At 31.8% G+C, this 22,887-nt stretch overlaps 2 protein-coding genes across 13 annotated transcripts in view; one reads left to right on the forward strand and one right to left on the reverse strand.

Annotated features, from left to right (window-relative positions):
• Positions 1-18,692, forward strand: part of LOC148279417 (guanine nucleotide exchange factor DBS-like) — a 177,803-nt gene extending 159,111 nt beyond the window's left edge. For 8 of the 12 annotated variants that reach the window (XM_088229989.1, XM_088229990.1, XM_088229992.1 and 5 more), the window contains 9 exons: positions 2,701-2,841; positions 5,090-5,275; positions 5,373-5,564; positions 5,898-6,023; positions 6,773-6,973; positions 8,304-8,530; positions 10,144-10,342; positions 16,239-16,371; positions 17,543-18,692. In XM_088229989.1, coding sequence (XP_088086115.1) covers positions 2,701-2,841; positions 5,090-5,275; positions 5,373-5,564; positions 5,898-6,023; positions 6,773-6,973; positions 8,304-8,530; positions 10,144-10,342; positions 16,239-16,371; positions 17,543-17,634 — 1,497 coding nt within the window. In that variant the 3' untranslated portion in view covers positions 17,635-18,692. Of the gene's footprint in view, positions 1-2,052; positions 2,327-2,700; positions 2,842-5,089; positions 5,276-5,372; positions 5,565-5,897; positions 6,024-6,772; positions 6,974-8,303; positions 8,531-10,143; positions 10,343-12,714; positions 12,948-16,238; positions 16,372-17,542 lie in introns of those variants that run through there. The other 4 variants (XR_015822887.1, XR_015822888.1, XR_015822889.1 and 1 more) reach the window with 2 other exon arrangements.
• A 507-nt stretch (positions 18,693-19,199) lies between these two features.
• Positions 19,200-22,870, reverse strand: Ak2 (Adenylate kinase 2). Its single transcript, XM_088230003.1, has 3 exons — positions 22,562-22,870; positions 20,291-20,527; positions 19,200-19,699 (listed from the first exon to the last, which is right to left on the reverse strand). Exons 1-3 carry the CDS (start codon positions 22,658-22,660, stop codon positions 19,310-19,312), a joined length of 726 nt encoding a protein of 241 aa, XP_088086129.1. The 5' UTR covers positions 22,661-22,870; the 3' UTR covers positions 19,200-19,309.
• Positions 22,871-22,887: the final 17 nt, after the last annotated feature.

Below are 22,887 nucleotides of genomic sequence, written 5' to 3' on the forward strand. Positions count from 1 at the left end.
ACTTCCGGAAAGCGTTTACAATCGCACTGCAGGTTTCAAAATGATAAATGATTTTGCCTATAAAACTCTGATTATTATTTTGAATTATTGTTATTGCTGCAGTGCTATTTTAAAAATCACGCATTATATTTAATTGTAGTAAATGTATTTTTAATCACATAACGAGACTTATTCTTAATTGTATATTTTTTTAATTATTTGATTTTAATAGCTTTTTAAACACATTAGAATCACAGTTTGTAACACCGTAACAAGATCATCAGTCACTTCCGAAATCGATTTCCAGCTTGATCAGCAATTCGTTTTTTTACTATTACTTTATTATTTCTATTTTAATCGTGTCCTTATGTCTCTAGTTATTTGTTAATAGTTGAAAATAGCTAATAAATTTCAATATTGAGTATTCATTAAAAATTTAATGCTGCCTTTTTTATTTTTCATTCATTTCGTTTTTAATGTTTTTATAATCTGTGATTCTCCTTTAAACTCAGTTTTAGTTTTTGGAATTGAGATTGTTACTTGCCATTTTTTATTATTTGTGTATTTTATTTTATTTATTAATTTTGTTTTGTTTTAATATTTTGACTTTGCAATTGTTTTTTAATTTTTATTACGATATAGTAATATTCTTCTTATGTAGCTTTAGAACAGGTATTTTAGTATCTAGTGAAGCTGCTAGGAATATTTCATTGCAAGTATGTACTTTTTTTGCCAACAAATGCCGTAATCCGGTACTGAACTGAACTGAACTGATTATTAAAACGCAAATATTAGTTTATACCACCATTATCTTGCCTACGGGTAACTATTTATTCGTACGCGTAGTTAGCTTTCAACGATTATAAATAACTGTAAAAAATCATTTGCCGTAAATGTACAATTTTATTATTGCTATTTGATACTAACCATGAATTTTAAAAAATAAAAATATGACTAAAGAGGCACAATAATTGGTTAGCTAGCAAATCGTTTGCAGAATTAAGAAATAACTCTTTTAATTTTCAGATAATTAGTATTATATTTAGAATATTGTTTATAAATCATCAACATAGTAGTGCATAAGGCACCGCATTGGTACTCCAATTGCTGCGTATCTCGATTTTTTGTTACTTTCGAGGTAAAGAGATCAGTCTTACGCTTCAGGTGCCAGTCCAGGAACAATAAAAGATTGCCGTATAAAACTACTCTAAAAACAATAATTCATGTCCACTCTGCCAGTAATCGAACCTAGGACCTCGCATGGTAGTGAAACGCGCCAACCACTACTCCTAAGTCACGTTTTGCTTGGTTTTTAAAAATAGTTCACATGTTGTTTTTCTCTCAACAACGCATCTGTTTAAAAAAATGTGTTAATGATTTTTTTTTTTTTTTTTAGAGTCTTTATTCAATAAAATATACATATTATTACAATATTAATACATTATAAAGAAAACAAAGTATTAAGATATATTTTGTCCCGATAAACTATTCAATAATAGTTTGTCATCGGGTGCTCAGACATTAGTTTTAATTAATAATCAAATAAGAAGAGTACAGACATAATACTGTATACGTATAAAATAATAAACATAAAAATAGTTTAGTAATATTATGTACAATTGGTACAAAACTATCAGTTAAATGTTTTCATATATACGTTCCTACTTAAACTATGGGAACTGCATTTTTGGAAGTTTACAGGAGAGCGAAAACAAACCTTTTTTTTTTAAAGAAGCTATCAGATACTGTAGAATTGACAAATATATCTATTGTATTTCGATAGTCATTATTTGAGAGACACATGTTTGGCAATTCTGCAGTATTTGATAGTTTCTTAACAAAATACCAAGCTTTGTATTTGCTCTTCTGTAAACCTCACAAAATGCAGTTTCGATATTATACGTAGGGAGCGTTGATATAATACTGATCAACAATGATACCTACTCGGCGATCGTTCTGCCTTCTACCCTGAGCGTGCACCTTTTCGTATAGCGTGGACTGTAGTGTCGGTTCGTCGTATTTTTTATTCACCCAGCTGTCATTACAAAGGGATCTTTGCCCCATGCCGAGGATATTCAAGGAAGACGGTTGCCCCTGTGCGCTCGTGTCGAGTATAATGTAGTCAGTTCAGTTTATTGTACGCGTAGCCGTGCGCTGTGCGACGGACTACGAATGGTGCTCTTTTAGTGTAATAGTTGCTAGTTTAGTTCGGTTTAAGTCTGCGTTTTTAAATTTGGAATACGAATTGACGAATAATATTTTATGAATAACAATGAATGATCCAATTTATGATATGTATCGATGTGGTTGTCGATTATTCAAAATGTTTCCGTTAATTGATAAAAAGGTGATACATAGTACTCTTTATTCAAATTATTATTTTATTTGTTATTACGAATTTTTTTCATTACTTAATTAAATCTCTTCATTTTCAAAATAATAATAATAGTTATGCTTCCGCGTAAATTTTGTTAGATTACTCTCACACGATTCTTGCACTGAAACCTAATTACGAGTATGTGACTATTTAATTCAAAATGCGAAATGTACGATGTTTGATTATTATACATTAATATTTCTCAGTTTGTGTATTGAATTTCTTTGTGCAATTTGATATAATGTTATAATACTGTTACGAAAGTGTTACGAGTAATGAGTTTTCTCTGAGTTGGAAGTATGTCGTTGTGTTGATTTTACTGATTTTTATATGTTTTGTTTCAGATGGAAACATCTGCTAGTTCCGAGAGTTCAACAACATCGACGGAAGATATTGAGGCGCGGAAAGCGAAAAGGGGACACGTTCTTTCGGAACTTCTGCAGACAGAAAGGGCCTATGTCCACGAACTAGGATCTATACTTAAGGTAAACAAAAATCTTTTATAACAACCTTTTTTTTTAAATACGCATCGGTAAAAACCGCCAATATAAACATTTCGTAAATCTAACTCCTGTTAGAAATAGATTAATAACAAACTTTTTTGTATGAATTATGTCATTTTAAATTTTGTTTTTGGGGGCCTAGTGAAATTATTTTTTTTAAATCCATGATTGGTAAATAAAATATAAAATATAGCCAATAAAGTGTGCATGTAGGTATGTTGGCAAATTAGTTAAAAACTTATTTTCTCAATACCCAAACCATTCATGAATATTTGTTTAAATTGATTGTATTTTTATAAATGAATATTGATAAATTGTAACTTTATAATACTTAAAGAGAAAAATGTATAAATACCAAACGTGTGATAAATAAAAGCTTTCCTATAATAGTCAGATTTATAGTAACACTGTATAATAATATTCCTATATTGATATTACAATAATTATATATTTTTACATTTTCATAAATTCTCCATGCTGTTTTTGAAATAGGTAGTTTTATGAAAGAAAACTATTTTTTTTAAATTCTGGTCAAAAATTCTATAAATACCACTAACCTTTATTATTGGATTTATATACGTGTATCAAATATGAAGAGTCTTTAGCTCACTGATCTATGAAATGTGCTAATGAACTTACCGTTCTAACGTCCACCTACTAATCTGCGGAGTAAGTAGAGTGTGACACCTGCTGAGCGTAACGCAAGAACCTTCGGGGAAGGTGAGTTAGCTAGTTAGTTACCAGCATACCCAGTGAAAGCACATATCTTCGATAGTTTGTTCAAAATGAAATACGGTAAATACAACCTCAAAAAACGTTCCAAGTACCTCAGTGTTGGATCTTCACATTCCTGGCTATATCAACAGAATGCTCCAGGCTTGGCCGGTGAACTTAAGAACTCGCAGTGCCAAATCATCCCCCCGAATAAAGAACTAGAGCGAACCTCCTCAGATTCCACACTATTCAGTGACTACACAAACCAAGTGAAACTATTCGACTTCGAAGGACACAGAAAAACAAATGACAAAATAAAAAGCAAACTGAAAAACATCGCTAGTAGTGTCAAAGCGACAACTGAAAAAATAATCAGAACCAAAAGAGCTGTCAGCAATGAATCTACATACTATAGATACAATAATGACAATGTTCTTTATGGCCCACCGATACACAATTTATCTTCTTTAAGTTATGATAGCCTCCATGAAAAACAAACTGTTAAAGTCTCTGAAACGTCACGTGATCTAAATACTAATGTTAATAAGAAATCGCGAGTAAATAAGAGTAAATATATCAAAAAAGATTCCTCGTGTGAAAATGCAAATACTTCAATGTATTCATCGTTACCGAATTTGAAAAAGTATCGTTCTTATACCAATAAAACACAAACCAATTGCACTTGCAGTTTCCCTCAAAAGAATGTAAACATGAACAGCAAAGCGGAAAATTTTCATTCTTCATTATTAAGGGATTATAAAAGGAATATGAACAAGTGGAATGAATCTGTCGTGAATCATTATTCAACGTTGCCAAATTTAAATCAATGGAATAAGCAAAACAATCATGAGAGTGTGCAAAATTTTAATTCTTCCAAAAGGGCATGGCTACAAACTAAAAAGAGTAATTTTTCTACTGTTTTGAAGAATACGAAACAAACTTTAGAAACGGATAAATGTTGTAAAGAAAGTAAAAGTCCTAAATCTAAACATTTCTTTAATGCAAGTTCAGATCTTCGTAAAGACATAAACGAACAAACAAACAAAACTGAAAAGGATGATCATTTTGTTGATAAAGATATCTACAATGATATAGAGACTCTTTATGCAGACTATGATAAAAGATTAAAAGAATGGACAGATTCATTGAGTCCTCTTTCTGATCATTCTGTATGTTTATTTTAATTTATTTTCTATTATTAATATGTATACTTTAATTTAAGTATTCTTTGCTTTATGTTTTCTACCAGAATGTAGCATAAAAAAATATGTGTATTTATAATATATTTTTCTAATAAATAATGTCTGTTTTATCCACTGAAAATATATCTGTGGTTATATCTAGAACTAAGTTTGAATACATTAATTTCATTACAAGGATAAGCTTTTTGGAAATCCTAAAATGCTTTTTTTTCAACCTGCTAAAGCCAAGTAAAACTTATATATAATGAATATTTGTAAAATATCTACCGTAGGTTTTACATAATGTTGTTTTTATACATGTTTTTCTATTTCAGGGATACAAAGAAGAATTAGATAATCCAGAAAACTTACCATTAATACCACCGGGACTTGTAGGAAAAGTGGATGTCCTTTTTGGGAACTTACATGAATTATTTACTTTCCATTCCGATGTTTTTCTGAAGGACCTTGAAAATTGTATTTCAACCACAGAACTTGTAGCTTTATGCTTTGTACAAAAGGTAAAACTAAATTATTAATTTGCTAAATACTATAGACATTCATATAAACAATCAAATAAAAGTAATAAGTTGTTTATTTCCTCACTTTATTTTACAGAGGGAAACATTCTTCCGGTTATATAGTTACTACTGTCAAAATATTCCCCGTTCTGAACGACTCAGGGCAGCTCTTGTGGATACTCACCTTTTTCTTCAAGCTTGTCAAGTGAAACTTGGACACAAACTACCCTTAGCCGCTTACTTACTCAAACCAGTACAAAGAATTACCAAATATCAATTACTTTTAAAGGTAAGCATTAAAAAAAACATTCCAGATATTATGTGCTATAGATTTGCTTAATCTACTTTGCATGCCAAAAAACTTATACTTACAGTGTTAAATAAATCAACTATGTTGTTAATAGTACTGTAATTATGCATATCACCATACATACTCAGTTTCCTTCAAATCTAAAACAACAAACACAATAATTAATATGTTCTAAAATTTTTAGTTAAACTTTTGAAATTTAAGAAATTAAGTATCGTATTGGAACAGTGATTATGATTTAATTTCTATACATACATAACAATATAACATATTTTTGTAGCAATTAATTTATTCAATTTTGTTTTTTTTCAGGATTTACTGAGATATAGTGAAAGTGGTTCAATTAGTAAAGGTTTACAAGAAGCGTTGGATTGTATGCTCGTTGTCCTTAAATGTGTCAATGATTCCATGCATCAGATTGCTATTACAGGATTTCCAGTAAGTTGGTCACACATATTATGTATTATCTCTTATATAGTATGAGGTATTTATTTTTCAATAATCTGACTAGATTGTTCTTAATACTCTACATTTTACACCACGTGAGTATTGATCGTTCCTTTGCAAAAATTATTTTTTAATTTTAAACATTATTATTATAAAAAAATATGTACACGAAAATTTTACTACTATTAGAACAGTTGCTTTCTCCAATAATATGATATTATTTGTGAATTAAAAAAAAAAAACACGCGTATTAACATTTTTTTTTATTAGTTTGTCACATTTGTAAGCTAATTAAAATATTATTGAGGATTAAAAATAAAATTACAAAACATTGTCTTAATTAAAAACTCTAGTAAAAGCCAAAAAAAATGTTTGCTGCTTTACAGATTTTATACAAAAATATAAATTGGAAATGACGCTCTTTTAGCATTATTGTGTTTAATGTAAATAAATATAAACAAAATTTAAAATATCTTTTTCATTACCAATTGCACCATACACGGTGTTTCGGGGCCAGACCCCGAAGCTTCAGAAGAACATTCCTCATAGTAAACTAATGTTTCAGACTAACATCCCTTCCACAAAACCCTTCCCCTTTCCTACCCAGCCGCTTCCCTAGTACGCGTCCGGTACGTATTGTTTTGTTCAAATATGTTTTTAATCCCAATTATTTTATATTATGTTAAAATTTTCTGCATAGTCATCAATTCACTAAAACTAATATCTTATTTGACTTTCAGGTTGATTTGAGCCAGCAAGGAGAACTTCTAATGCAAGGTTCATTCTCAGTAGTGACCGAAAGTAAACGAGATATGAGGTTACGGTTACGAGCGAGACAGAGACATGTCTTCCTTTATCAGAAAGCCATGCTCTTCTGCAAACCAGCTGCATCCAAAACAAGCCACAACAAAGCTACTTATCACTTTAAACATTATCTCCAGGTTTGTTATTTATTTATTTCAACCATCCAACAAGCAATAAAAATAAATATTTGCAATGTTACAATATTTTTCATCATCAGTACCCCCTTTTCTGTTGTATCATTTGCTCTTCTTGTAGCTACATCCTAGGGAGGGATTCGGTCCCCTCCGGTCATACTCAGCTTCGGTTCTTATTCCCGACCATCCTTCTACAGTTCCAGCCCCTTTCTATCCCACTCCGATCCGCTTCTATCCACTTCTTCCTAGGTATATAACTCTTTCAGGTTCAGTTAGCACAAAGAACTAGACACTTGCTCGCAAGGTAGTGGAGAATAACATTTATGTATTCATTTACAAACATGTATATTCCCGTTCCTTTTCAGTAAGTGACGGGGCGCTATATCCGGCCCTGACTCTGGGTCACTTGTTGGAGAATCCTCTGTTAGAACTTTTGTTACTGTTCCATCAAAAAATATTTTTAAATACATATCTGTCCTTACATATTTACATTTATATCTTCTGTATCCCTAATTATCCATACATATTTATATCTTCTGTACCCCTAATTATCCATACATATTTATATCTTCTGTACCACTAATTATTCATACATATTTACATCTTCTGTACCCCTTATTATCCTTTATTAAAAAACGGTTCTATCATTTGAACACAGTATTTTATTTTATTTGCATGCATTTTGAATTTGTTCTGAAATAAATGAGCATAATTATATGTTCTTCACTCATAAATTTATACTTCATTACTACTTATTTACGGTCAGAGAAATAACGCACTAACGCTTTAGAGCTGCTCATACGGACAATAATCATTCTAAGATTATCAATTTAGAAATTAGCTATAGTTTACAACAAAACAATAGACCCTACATCTAACATAAAAATCATCGTTATAATTATTTTAAATTTTGTTATTTTGAAAATCCCCACCAAAACTTCAAAATTACACCGCTCGCGACGTCACCAGTTCAGTGTTTCAGAAATTTAAAAGTTGAACCCTGTACAAATTATTTTCTAAACGTCAAAACATGCTAAACTCTGAAAAACAAGGCCATTTCGGAAACCGGAAATCTATTGCTGGTTGCCTCAACAACATAACAATGCTATAATTTATTATAAACGTGTGGTCACTTAAACCTGTGACATTGCAAAATAGTTAATTTTTGTTAATTTTTTAATACATTTTTGATAAACTTGGCTGTACAATTAAATGCTCTAATTTTTACCACTTGTAAGAAAACATTTTTAATATCCAATTTCCCGTTGCACTAAACATCTTCATTGCAAAATTATTTCACCTCCGTTATCAACTACATTTGTGCACATTCCAGATGTCACAAATCGGGTTAACGGAGTCAGTGAAGGGCGACCCTCGCAGGTTTGAGGTTTGGCTCCAGGGCCGAGCGGAGGTTCACACCCTGACGGCAGTGACAGCTGTTGCGCGCCAGGCGTGGGTTGCGCAAATCAAGCGCGTGCTGTTGGATCAACTCGAGGAACTCAAGGGAGAGAGGGTCAAGCAGTACTACCAGCCACAGAATAATCAAAACAGTCAACACAGGTACAAGCGTTATCATTAACAACATCAGACCGTCGCGCATAGACCTCTACATTCTTGCACCTTCTTTTTTTGCACACAAATATTCCAGCTTATGATGTGTTCATTTACAATTTATTTGTGTTTTTTTTATTTTTTGTGTTCAGGCAGATAAAGATGTTTGTGTGTGAAATTGAACCTAAATCCTGGACGAATGTTTTTGACTTGATGGCTGCTCTCCTATCTTGAAAAAGGAAATCAAGTGGAGAAACATCCGCCTCGTAGTTTAGTGGTTGGCGCATTCGCTTCCCGGGAAGGTTGACATGAAAGAGTCTGATGTCTTACTGTATGAATACCTCGCTTGGTAAAACTATGTTTTGATCAAATGTAACAGATCAACACAGCTAGCAAAACTCGGCAAAAAATTAAATATGTTATGACTGCTTTTATAAAAAAATCGCTCTATCTTCTAAAATATCAGTTATTTTATAATGAAATTTTGAATCCACACTCACCATATACTGCTCATGATAATCTAATAAGAAATAAGACTAGAAGTAAAATATATTTATAACCCGACAATAAAATACATAGGTATATCTATATTCGCATTCACAGAAAGACGAACAAACAACAATCTATATTATAAAAAATACAATCTGAAAATTCTGTTCACAAATCATATAATAAAAATGTGTGAAAAGAAGATGGATATAATTTATCAACTTATTGACTAAACAAATCATCTTGCACATATGCTCTCATGTTTCTCATAAGAGCTGTGCAAGAGTATGTGTACACTTAAATTAAATTACAGCTTATCTTACTTTTTATAGATGTGTGTGTGTAATTTGAAGTGTCTTAAAGCATTGACATAAAATACTTGGACGAAATAATAGAGTAGATCTACCTTTAACGACTTTAAAGTGGAGCCAGCATAGCGGGTATTTCTACTCTTCCCACCAATAAGCATCAGTCGGGCGTGCGGGTAGAACTACTTTTTCCGCATAAAGTGTGTTTATATTTAAGTTTAATTAACCCTAATTTTTAATGGTTTCTTTCTGTCTTATTTTGCAATAATGTCAGTATTTAAATATTTGTACATAAGTAAATAGAACTGGACTTGGGTCCCGGACTTGCAGATCTGAGGTTCAAACCCCACTCTACTACAATTTGATTTCAATTTTTCTAACATAGTTAATTGCGACTGTTAGAAAACAACCTCAATATTTGAGTAAATAATAAGAATGCAAATATTATTTTATAAAGTTTATATTTGAAGCACTAACTTTGTGGTTATTCATTATAATAAAATAAATAAAACAACTTTGTTTTTAACCACTAATTTATTTATTTTTTTCCACCGACCGGTTTCAAAGCAAACAAGCTTCTTCGTCAAGGTTTACCTAACTAATGAATTAATTCCTATTTTATTTTTATCATGTTCACTAAATACTACACGCGGACCTAATAAATAAAGTGTTTTTTTCCTTACAAGGGTGGTAATTTAATATCAATATTTTTGAAACATATATTCCCAAAAATATTTTCCCTCTCTGTTGCGATAAATTTAGAAATATTTTTGATTGAATGTTAAATTGTTGTTCTTTTGTTCCATAATTTGATTTATTATCTAGATCCCTGCGACAAGCCAGCTCCTGGGACTCAGGAGGCAGCATGTGCGGGGGAGGGGGTGTGGTACCCACGCGCGCCATGAGCTGCGAGCAGGCTCCGCCCCCCGCCACCCTTCCCACCCCGCAGGAAGAGGTCTGCTGGTCTTCCGACTGCTCCAACAGCGATGACGAGGATGCTCCGGGCACCGAGAACCAAGCCCCTGTAAGTCACAGCATACTTCATATCTTAATACCAGTTAATTCAAATTATTTCTTAATCTCATGTAAGGTCAGATTGAGAACAGTGTAATGAAAGTTTTATTTTATTTTGAAAACATATGTATTTATTTAATGAACACTTTTCTTGTAGTAAATCAATAGTTTATCCTTTAACTTGACTTTGCTAAAAATAAACAATAGAAAACCTACTAGTGATTTTTTGAAGACACTTACTTGGTACACTGTACCCTGGATCTGGGGGGCCTTAGAGGGTATAAAAATTATTTACTTTCAATTGCTAAAAGTTAGGTTAGAATAACAGACAAGCTTGTTTGATTTATGTGAGCCATTTAATAAATCTGTTTTAATAAAATTGTCTGTACAATAGATTAAAAAGGAAATGCATTTACTCTGAAATGCTTAACTCTTTCAAAATAGCATTGAAATAACTTATTTGTTTAAATCACTACTTAACCCCAACAAAAATAATATTTTGCAATTACTACAGAGAGCGTGAATACTGTTATCGAATTAGCTCTGTATTAAGATGGCGGATATTGAACTCGCATTGGCTGTAAGTGCTGCAATGAAGAAAAATAAAGAAATTTTATTATTGTTATAGTGTACACCGTGTTACACTGTTCCCCACCTGACCTATATGTTTTAATGAAGTTCGTAGTATTCTGTCGAACTAGGTTTTTCTAACATTCATTTCAAAGAATGTTTACCCGGCTTTTATAGGTATATAAATGAACTATGTCATTAATATATACGTTAAGTAATATTGTCTTCATTTTAATGGGCATTAAAATGTAGCATTCAAGTAAAAAAGTACAACACACTTTTAGCTGATTTTACTGATTAAATTATTATGCTTAAATTGTACTATGTTATACTTTTTTTACACTAAAAACTGTTTTGAAACTAATATTACATAATTAACAGATGTCTCTTTATATTATGTCTAATTTGTCTCTATAAAAATATACATTTACAAAAGGTCTCAAGATTGTCTATGTGTTGGTTATTAATTTTTTTAATAGATAGAATTTCAATTTGTACTCATACTAATTCATTTTATATTTCATAACTTTAAATAAACATAATATGTAACTAAAATTTGTGAATCAAATTTTAAATTTTTTTTGCTCTAATATTTATAATACTATTTTACATTTTAAAACACATGCATCACCTAATATGATTTTTCGATGGTTAAAAGAAAAACTTTTTTTTTCATCTAGAAATCTCAAACATTCATTAAGTAAATTAATATATTTCAAGATTCTATCGCATGGTGATTTTTTTATATGAACTTATTCTATATTTAGTAAGTACACACATATTAGTGTTATTATCACATTCAGATTACATATTTTGCTAACTTTTTCATAGTTTTACATCCAGTAATTTATTTATTATATTTTCATAGTATTGTCGCCTAGACATTTTATTACTATGTAGTTAAAAAATTGTAATGAAATTTGATATAGGATCTGACAAATTACAAATACAATAAAGGTTACTTAAAAATAAAAATGACATCAATATTTTAAACCTTTAAGCGCGGTAAAATAACCAGATAACAACTATTCAAAATATAATATATACAATGGGAAGGTGATACTAAATTAAGGTAGCCATGATTGAAAAATTGAAACCTATATTGTATTGAAATAAAGAGTCACTACCTATTTGCTATTTGTTAATGACAACTTTTGGAATAAAACTACTGTGTTTGTTGTTACCCAATCCACATAGCAATAATTAGTATTTATTGATTATTATAAAATGTCCAATGATCATTCGTTAACTGGTAGTATGCTAGTTAAACTACATCATACGCAGGGGTGCACTCACAAAATATGCAGTATCGGAACGCTTTATTTTTTCTTGCTGTAGTCCGGCCAGCCTAGGTGTGTAACTTACTGTGTTTCTTACGTCTTTTAAAGGTAACATTATAAATAATGGCTGAAACTGATATTTTCTAGCCGATATCAGAGTTTAGAAACAAAACAAAAAACATTTCATTTGTACAAACAAATTATATTGTAATTTATTAACAACTACTCAAATCATTCTAAAATATTGTAATCAATAACGCCACACAGTTAAAACTCTCTGATTTTTTCACTCTTGAGAAATTTTTCAAAATCGTTTTTTTTTTACCAAAACCTAGGCCGGAACAGCGTTCCAGCAACAAGTGTACCCCTGATAATACGTACATAAGTACCTACACACGTTTCTGCATACTAACTGCATCTAATTTATTTGCAAACTGTTGTATTTATTTATAATATTTGCTTTTAACATTTTTGGAATAATGAAACAATGGAGCAAATGGGATTAGGCATTGAGAATGGTTATTTCCGGCAGGTGGTGGAGGCGATGGGAACAATTCACAGAATGGTTCAGTTCTTTGTTGGCGGTACACAAAGCACTTCAACTTTTTACGTCTCTCAGTATTGAGTGATGCGTCAACCCAAACAATGCTACATTGTACATATATCTCTCATAAGCATAATATCACTAAATATAAAGCCTACAAGAAACCAGTAGTCATGTACCTGGTTTGTTCGCCAATCTGTCAGTTTAACGCAATTCGACCAGTAAGTTTTGGTTTTTACATTAATTTTTGATTTGTTTGTTGTGTTCTACCGTTTCTAACATATAACTAATCAGCATCTATGTATTAAGTTAGTATAATATATTTGCTTGTGAGTTTATATGTATGCTGTGCTATATAACCTAAACTATTCACGTATTCACTCTACTAACAAAAATGCTTTTGGTTAAGAATTCAGCTTTCGCAGGTTTGATGCATCGTACTGACATTATATTATACCTACTCTTCATAAAACACCATTCTGTTTATACTGTTTTCTTTAAATGTGCTTGCTTACTTGGTTATGTGTTATATACATACATATAGCTACATGAAATAGTAAATTAATATTTGTGTCTAATTAACTAACTTGCATGAATTATATGGATTTTATACTAATTTTTCATTTAATTAATGAATACGATACTGTGGTGTTGACAATTTATTACTTTTACAAAAAGTTTGGCCTAAAAAAAACACAAAATTTAATGAAATTCTTTAATAACCCACCACAGTATGGATTTCTTTGTTTGAATTACATTTGAAAAATGTTATTTTTGCATCATGGTGTATTTCTTTTAAACTAAAACCTTGAGAAATGAGTCTCATGTGTATTCAATGTCTGGGATTATGGCAGCGACCTGCAACATGCTACTTGTTTTTTAGTTACATAAGTGCTAAATGCTAAAGAAATTAAAGGATGTTTTCAATTTTGTAGTGGAAAAAACTAATGGATATTAAAATGTTTTGATTTCTTAAATTTTAAGATACCACTCCATCTCATTATCATCATAACATTATGATACATGTTCCTTTAAATTCATCAAATAACCTCTGGTTTATTAGAGTGTATTTATCAAAATAAGTTTTTACGTGATCTGTGAAAATGAAACACATTAGATATCAATTATTATTAGTAGTGTACCTACTTTTTTTTGCAAAATGGAATAATTTAAATGCATTGTGTTAAAGATCTAATGAATAAAAATATTTTTTTTCGACTCAAATTCCGCACTAAATATTTATATTAAATAGGTACAAATAATATTTTATCGCTTGTGTTAAGATTCTAAATAATCTGCATGCCAGTATTTTAGTCACATGCATACTAATTTATTGAAATGTGGCTAATTAATTGTGTTAATTATTTATTAATAACACATATCATTGGAATATTACAATCGCCACAAATATTTCTGAAAATACAAACTTATCTTTTTTCCATCACAATGAAATATCGTGGGATAATTACTACAACCAGGTAACTTTAAAATCAGCATTTTCAAGTTAACCACTACAGCGTTTCAACTTCTGCATTCAAGAATTCAATTACAAAACACTGTCTTATAAAGGGTTTTTCAATAAGGGCAGGTCGATGTTGAAATGAAATAGTTGTGTGTGAGGTATTAACATTTTTTAAATTTTATTTAAAAAGCCCATATGTGCTATTCAGTGTGAAATATGACATCGTTTAAATGCCCGCCTCGGCTTCTTAGTGGCACGGAACCGAGGGGTCCAATTTTCAATGACTCTTCCCCGTAGATCCAGCTGAATTTGAGCGATGGCCTGTGTTATGTTCACCTTTAGGGCATCGGTTGATTGTGGTTTATTTGCATAGACCTGTGACTTCAAGAACACCCCACAAGTAAAAGTCTGGTGGGTTCAAATTGCATGACCTTGCTGGCCAATTCAGATCACCCCTGCGAGAGATAACCTTACCCTCAAATCGTTCATGCAGAATGTCAATCGTGGCGTCCGCTGTGTGGCACGTACTGCCGTCCAGCTGGAACCACATGTCGTCTAGGTCCAATATGGTTCAATTTGGGCCATAAAAAATTGGTTATCATCGTTCTGTAGCGCTCACCGTTGACGGTGACCGCCTCACCAACGTCGTTTTCAAAAAACTACGGACCAATGAAGCCGCCGGCCGAAAATCTACACCAAGCGGTATTTTTTTGAGGCTGCATTATCACCTGATGAACCTTGCGTGGGTTGGTGTCGTCCCATATATGGCTATTTTGCTTGTTAACACAGCCATTCATCCAAAAATGAGCCTCGTCGCTAAAAATGATTTTTCCACAAAAATCGGGGTCGTCTTCCAAACTATTCGAAGCCCAGTCAGCGAACAAATGGCGTTGTCTATGGTCAAGAACCTTAATTAATTGAGGAATAATTAAGGCGAGGAATCGACTGCCTCGAGTTCTACTGTACACTTTCACGGACAGCGGAGATGTTCTCGACTGATCTTGTGTTCCTTGAACGTACGGGTGTTAGTTGATTGATTACCGAACCGGTCGTCTTAAATTCGGCCACCAAACGTTGAAGAGTTGACTGTGAAGGGCCACCACGTCCGCCGTAAAATAGGCGCAATGCGTGTAACATTTGCACTAACGAACACTCATTTTGCTAATAAAATGTGAACTCATTTGAACGTGCTGTTCAATTGTGTAACTTGCCAGGGTGATTTGGCATAAGTAACTGAATAATAAAAAAAATATTTGACAGGTGTCATCACAAAAAGACGGCCACCACGGGCCTTCAAAATCTACCCGCGCCAATTAAAAAACCCTTTACGAACATCAATGTCGGCCATTTTGCAAGCGACTGCAGTGCTGCCAACTGTTGAAGCAGAAAGTTACTACTGCAGTAAATTGTAGAAGTAGGTTTGAGAAATAGCGCCAAACTCATTTTTTTTTTACTTAACTAACTTTATTTAAGTAGAAAAAAATAGGAGGCATAAGTTTTTGACTGACCCTCGTATATGAATGCATCACAACTTATCTGATTTTCAAATTATCTGGTTGTAGTAATTACCCCAAGATACAATATTGCACCCTCATCAAAAGTCACCAGTTTCATTATTTCAGAAATGTATTGTGTACTCATATCAACTATTTATATGCGCTTCGATAGCCGGAATTCACTATAATACAAACAACCAGAAGTAAACTGGCAATCCAAAAACTAACTTTTCTGTTTCTGATGTATTTAAGGATACCAATAAACTCGCTGATTATTAATTTTGGTTGGTACTTGAGTAAATAAATCTTAAATTTCTTGTATATTTTGATGAACACCCGAGCTGAAAGGGTTAATATTGAGAGGTAGACAAAACGGTGCAAAAAACTAAATACATACTTTATTTGTGTAACTTTTGAATAGGGGGTGGTGTAATAATTATGACACAACAGAAATATCACGTGAATGTTGCATTTTACATGTTTTTACATACTACATGTTTTTTTATTCAAAGTAAAACATCCATAATTATTAACAATTTTTTTATTGTGTGCAGGCAGTTGGCAGCGTGTTAATATCTCTGGCAGACTACTGCGCTGTAGGCCCATCCGAAGTTTCCCTGCGAGAGGGAGATCCTGTGGAACTGCTGAAGGTCGGCTGTGCCGGATGGTGGTTTGTTAAGCTTATAGGTAAGGTTTTCGTTCAGTTGTTATAACAAATTTGCAATTAAATTGACAGTCCAGAATACTCCAAATCCACAAAGAAACTGTTAGTGTTAAATTTAATGAAATTATTAATACTTATTTCTGTCAAATAATAATCCAATTAGATGTTAATCCTCGTTTCTTTAGGGTTTGGGAGGGAAGGCTTTTAATGTAGTCCTTAAATTACGATATACAATTTATTTTTCATTTTCATTGTATAAAATCATTTATCATATAGATTTTTTAAGCTAGCTAAGCCTCTATTTTAGAAACTTGTAAGCAGGTGGGAAAGACAGGATGTGGAAGGAAGTTATGAAAACTATACCACAACACTCATAGGCCAATGAAGAAGATCAGTGCTATGGAAAGTTGGATAGTAAAAATGTTTTCTTACGCGTGCTAAAAATTGACAGCCTCGTGCAAGAGGTTTCGGATTCGATTCCCGATATAGTTGATATGAAATATTTATTTAAAAGGGTGTTTTCACACTAGAATATTTCATAGTCCCTGGACTGGTACCTGAAGTGTAAGACTGATTACCTTACCTTCATGTAAGAAAAATTGATCGAGATATGCTGCGATTGGTGTACCAATCCAGTGCCCTATGCACCATTAGGTGTGGAAAGGGAATGATTATAAATATTTATTTTTTTTCAAAGTTCATTGTAATTTTTGACTCTGCGGGGCTCTACTTTTAAATGTCCGCACAACTCACAGATGACAACTCATAACGTCACAGGCGGAGTACTTTCAAAATTGCAAAACATTATAAAATCATAGCGGTGATAATAGATACATAAAAATATTTTCTAAAATTTTGGCTTAGTTTGATAGTCGAGTAGGAAAAAAAAAACCACCGAACTTCTTCATTGAGAAAAAAAAAATTCTCAGATTTCTTTCTTGAAACCGATAGGAATTGAACACGCGACACCAGTTTCTCAGTTAGCCGTTAACCAATCGTGCCACTTCCACTTTTCTTATCTTGCACAAAGGGGTTTTCTTATATTTTTATACAGCAAAAATTAATGTTTTGGCTGTCCTTTTCACTTGTAAAACTTTAACCTCTATTTTACCATTGATTTTCCGTAACATCAGTGTATTTAAGCAATTTTTATAAAGTGAAATTTACGACTTACCTATTGTTTTGCATGTAAAGGAGGTGCAGGAGAAGGTTGGGCGCCCGCAGCGTACTTAGACCATCGCAAAACGTCTCGTTCCTCAAGCAGATCTCAAGAGCAGCTTGACTGAGCTAACATGTGTGCATTTTCAAGAAATTATCCTCAAACTAGATACCCAAAAATACCTTCCATCGACTTTAGTATTAATTATTTATAATTATTGTTGTGAGTTTTTATGTACTAAATTATTAAATACTTACAGTATCCTTACTGCCCTTAGTACCTTATCTGTAAATAATTTCTGTATGCTTTTAGCAGTATATAATTTGATAGCCAGTTCATAGTAATTTGTAAAAGTTTGCTTAATGTCAAAGCCAATTTGTAATAATTGTGCTTTTGTCAAACTGTATTGTAATGTGTAGTTTTTTAAAACGTGATATTTTGTTTTTAGAATATTTAATCAGTCTTACATAGATCATATAAGATTATTAAACTTAATAAATTATAATAAAACATTTATAAGAAAACTGCTAGCCGTTTTGTTAAAATTTAAAATACTTTGAATTTTGTATATACATATTTATTTTGTATATACATTTGCTTAAATACCCATTTACAAAACATGTGTGAATTCAATTTTTTAAATTTTATACTAAATATTTACATTTTAAACTGTATGAAATATTTTATTCATGAAAATGTATTGTAACTTGGTGAATAAACTATTATGTATTCTGCTTCACCATGCTCCTTTAAGTCAAAATAACACCACGATAAGACAAAATTATGTATTTTTAAGTTATAGGACTCAAGTCACTAAACCGAGATCCGTTTAATTATAGTAGTGTGAGAGATGTAGGTACTGTAATCAAAGTGTTATGTTAGACATGTACTGATAGAATTATTGTTTGTACGATACACAGTATGTTTGTAAACAGTTTGCAGAATAGTCCTGTATATAATTTAAGCTAAATGAAGAAAGTACAAATGGTTGTTTTGTTTGTCAAAACATTTTGCATGGAGGGTGCGCTTGTTACGAGCTCCTAATGGTTGCTCTTTTTACATAGTATTTCTTTATTGTTAAATAGTCCAGTATTTATTGTTCCGTTAGCAAAGTTACGCTAGATTGTATTATTCTCTTGTTTATATTTATATAGATGATGAAAATAAAATAAACAATTAACAAAATATGTTGGTTTCATTTTAGTCTGTTCAGCATCATTCGCACATTAGAGCCAAAGTAGATATGTTCTATTTTTTTTTAAATATTACATGGAATTTTAAATTTAAAAATTCTACCTGAACAATTAAAAACAGTATTTATTTATAGAATTAAGTTATGTTTTACTAACTGTCAACGCTGATGTTACTGGTCTCATTTTAATGTTCCACCACTAAAAAAACAGCAGCACTGAAAAATGAGTGCAATCAGTCGACCACTTTCAAGAGAGAGAGAAAACATTCAATTGACATAAAATTTTTTGGAAAAATAGATAATGTTTTATCAAAAATGATCATTCAGAAAAGCACTGAAATGAGATTTCATTAATTTATTTCCCAAAAAAATATTTCAAGACTAGATAAAAAAAACATTTGACCACTCGTAATAGTCAAAAAAGAAAGTAAATAAAATGAAATTTCTGATACGACATAGCATTTAAAATATTTACAGAATCTAATAAAAATATAGAGTTATCAGTAACACAAATTATTTATTTTATTAAACATTCCAAAAAATATTGTAACTAAAATATTTTGCTATGAAACATGTATTTACAGCATGATGTTCAAAAGTAAATGATTGTTCACAATTTGCCCCCCATGCGGGCTGCACTATGCCGCATGAATATGCTGTCTATTCTCTTGAACACGTCCTCAGCGGACTTGGAGGCATCTACTCGGTAGTGAAGTCCCTTGACGGCGTAGTAGTCCACTAGCGGCCGGGTCTGAGTGTGGTACGCCTCCAAGCGCTTCTTCAAGGCTTCGGCGTTGTCGTCAGACCTCTTGACCAGTGGCTCTCCCGTCAGGTCGTCCATCATGGCCTTGATTGGAGGATGGAACTCTTCGTGGTAGCTTCTGCCGCTCGTCGGGTGAATTAGCCGCCCCGTAATACGTCGCACCAAAAGGGAATCGTTAATCCCAAACTCTATTACGGCATCGAGAGACGTCTTGCGCTTTTCAAGCAGTTGATCGAGCTAAAAATAAATTATAATTTTATGCTGTGGTCAACGTATGATGTAAAAATCCTTTCCCTTTAGTAGTAATCTTAACAAATTGTTCAAGAAATGATAGCATTTTGAATATATGTTAAGCAATGTTTTTATAGGTGTTCTTTTGGTGAAATTAATTATTTTTACTTTGTAAAGGATGGGCCAAAAGTTTTTGCATTCAACAACACTGACTTTCTCGAATGCTTTTATCGGGAGGGTCATGCGGGTAGCGGGAAATTATGCTTCACTTCATGCGATTTTAGATACGATTGAGCGCTTTACGGGGCAACAGCATGCTTTCTGTGTTCAACATTGTTATAAAAACAATGATTCATACTTAACAGTACGACCCCACAGTGTTGTTTTATTATTCCAAAGCCATCATTTCAAAGGATACAACTGCAGGACCTGAATGCAATATGCCATACCAATGTGAGATTACCAGTGGTCAAAAAAGGTATTTATGTTTTTTTTATTTTTTTCATACATTGTACAGAAGAATTCAAATTCCCATAACATAAATTTAGCACCATGATCAGGAAAGAAGTGGTTTGAACAAGATAAAAATAAGCTTACCTTCTCAGCCTGCGGCACAGTGCGAGGAAATCCGTCCAAAAGGAAACCATTCTTACATTCTGGCCTGTCCAGGCTATTGTCAATAAGGCTGACCACCTGGTCATCGTTCACCAGTTTCCCTTCATCCATCACCTTCTTGAGACGTTTTCCGAGTTCTGATCCTGAAGATATTTCGGATCGCAACATGTCCCCAGTAGACAGATGACATACGCAAAACTTTTGCTTCAGAAGAGGCGCCTAAAAAATTAAGAAATTACAGGTTAAGCGAATTTAAATTGCAAATGGATTTCTACATACTGTGATTAGTTAAATAATACATATTATGTTTTATTTAAAATACAAAACAGAGATACTTCTCTGTGATAGCGAGGTATGGTATTATATTTATACTGCCACTGTTTGTGCCTTACAAATCATGATGACCAATGATATACCTGCATACCACCTAAAAATCTTCGATGTTTATAATTAATCGATAAACATATATTGTATTGATTTTAAAGCTTTTTCATCTGATTAAAGTTTTTTCGCGACTCCCAAAATTTAGATCAACATTTTTGCAAGACTAAATAGTTTATTAAATAGTCAACTAATTCATTAATGTTACCAAAAAGATTTGGATTTCAAAACATCTAATAATTCAATTTATGACATTATAACCATCACAACTAAAATTTTCATTACTGTTACGGTGTCTCATCATTCACTACGAAAAGAAAAGATCACTACGAATTAGTATTAACAAATTAATCAGGATTCCTCTGGTAATTTTTAAATTCTCGTGTAATTCATTTAACTGAATTGTACAGAGGAAAAAATATATTCCGTTTATAAATTGCTTCAAATGCACTTAAGTGAACTGAAAGGATAGGAAAGAAATAATTGGATAATTATTTATGCAAATAAGGCATCTAACTGTTACACACTTACTGTTACATCGACAAATTATTAAGGCTGCAGGAAAATATTTGATATTGGTTATCCCCCCCTATGCATTAATAAAAACAAGGCAAACAGCCTTCGCTGATGTGATCACAATATCTAGTAAACAATTTGTCTGAGCTGTTCTTCCTTTAAATAACCATCCAAGAGATTTTCTAATTGGTTGACAGTAGTGAAATGGACAATTATAGAAAAATAATAAGCAGGTAAATTTTAAAAAACAATAAAAAACACTGCAAAAAAATTAACAAATGTATTATTTTGAATAGCTTACTTAAAAATAATCCTGATTTATATTCATTGAGATGTATATTAAAAATAGGTGCGAAGGTTTTCACGGTCACTGTTATTAATATACTGAGTCAGTTTACCCTGAAGATGGCTTCTGCAATGGTAGCCGAAACGTCAGAACAAATCCAACACACACAGTATCACCCAAAAAAGAAACATATTGATGTATATTATAAGTCGGGTTTTTGGACGAGGAGACTTTTTGGAGAGAATGTTGATCCAATGAAAAATCATGTAAAACACTTTTTTTCTTTTTTTTTTTATTCCTTTAGAATATTCTATAATTTGAACTATGAATCAATTCTTTAGTTCACTTAACAAACAAACCTTTGTTTAATAATAATATGAAATGTGTATTTTAATTAAATATTTTCTTGGGGTGAATCTGAGTGCCTCTTTTATTAATTTTTTTTTTTTTTATTATTTTTAAATCATCTTTGAAGGTAATTTCATAATTATTTATAAGCCTTTAAATTTGTGATAAATATTACATAAACAGACTATTCTTAATTCTATGCATAGAATTAATCTTATGTAAGAAATTCAATTGAACAAAGTTACTTAAGTTCCAGGTTTGATTCCAAACATGTCTAATAAAAGATGTTTTCAATTTGACTAGGAATGGAATCTAAAATACTTAAATCTGTTCCACTTTCAAAAATATATTTTGTTGAATTGAAATTTCAGTTTTGTTGGTGTTATTGTTATTTTGGGCAAGTTAAATCAAATACATAAATCAATGAAAACAAAGTTTACACATTGAAATATGGGACTTTTAACTCAAAGATAACAAGACTATCAATTATTGATAATCCCCTCCCGGTAATAAAAAGTTATTAGAAAATATAATTGACGAATAGAATAATGCATGATATTTTGGTACTTGGACGCACTTATTTTTTTTTTTCAATGAAAATGTAGGACTTCTGATAAAATCTTCAAGTAATTAGTTTTAAAATACTGCAGGCAATATACTTAATTACATGTTCATATTTCTTAACATTCATAACCTTTTATTATGAAGACTTGTATAATTACCTGAGTCCCTTTACCAGATCCCGGTGGACCAAGCAGGATGGCATTGATACCATAGGCCCCCTTTTCGTTATTTTCTTTCAATGAAGTTGCTGGTGGCATTTTAATGAAATTGATTAAGTTTTCTTAGCTTAAATTTTGAACAAATTAAATATTTCAGCTTAACTCCTGGAGAAAGCTGACGATGTTCAAGGCAAAGGTACACTCAAGGTTAACTTCGTCAACTTCACGTTAACTTTTTCCATAGAAAACAACAAAAGATAGCGTATATGCTCTCTTGGACGAAAACCGAGACTTGCGTTGTCAATTTGAAAAACATAGAAAAAATT

This window comes from Micrasema longulum, unplaced genomic scaffold (assembly GCF_059751315.1).
Source record: "Micrasema longulum isolate JH-2025_06_02 unplaced genomic scaffold, ASM5975131v1 h1tg000725l, whole genome shotgun sequence".
In the NCBI taxonomy this organism is placed as follows: Eukaryota; Metazoa; Arthropoda; class Insecta; order Trichoptera; family Brachycentridae; genus Micrasema; species Micrasema longulum.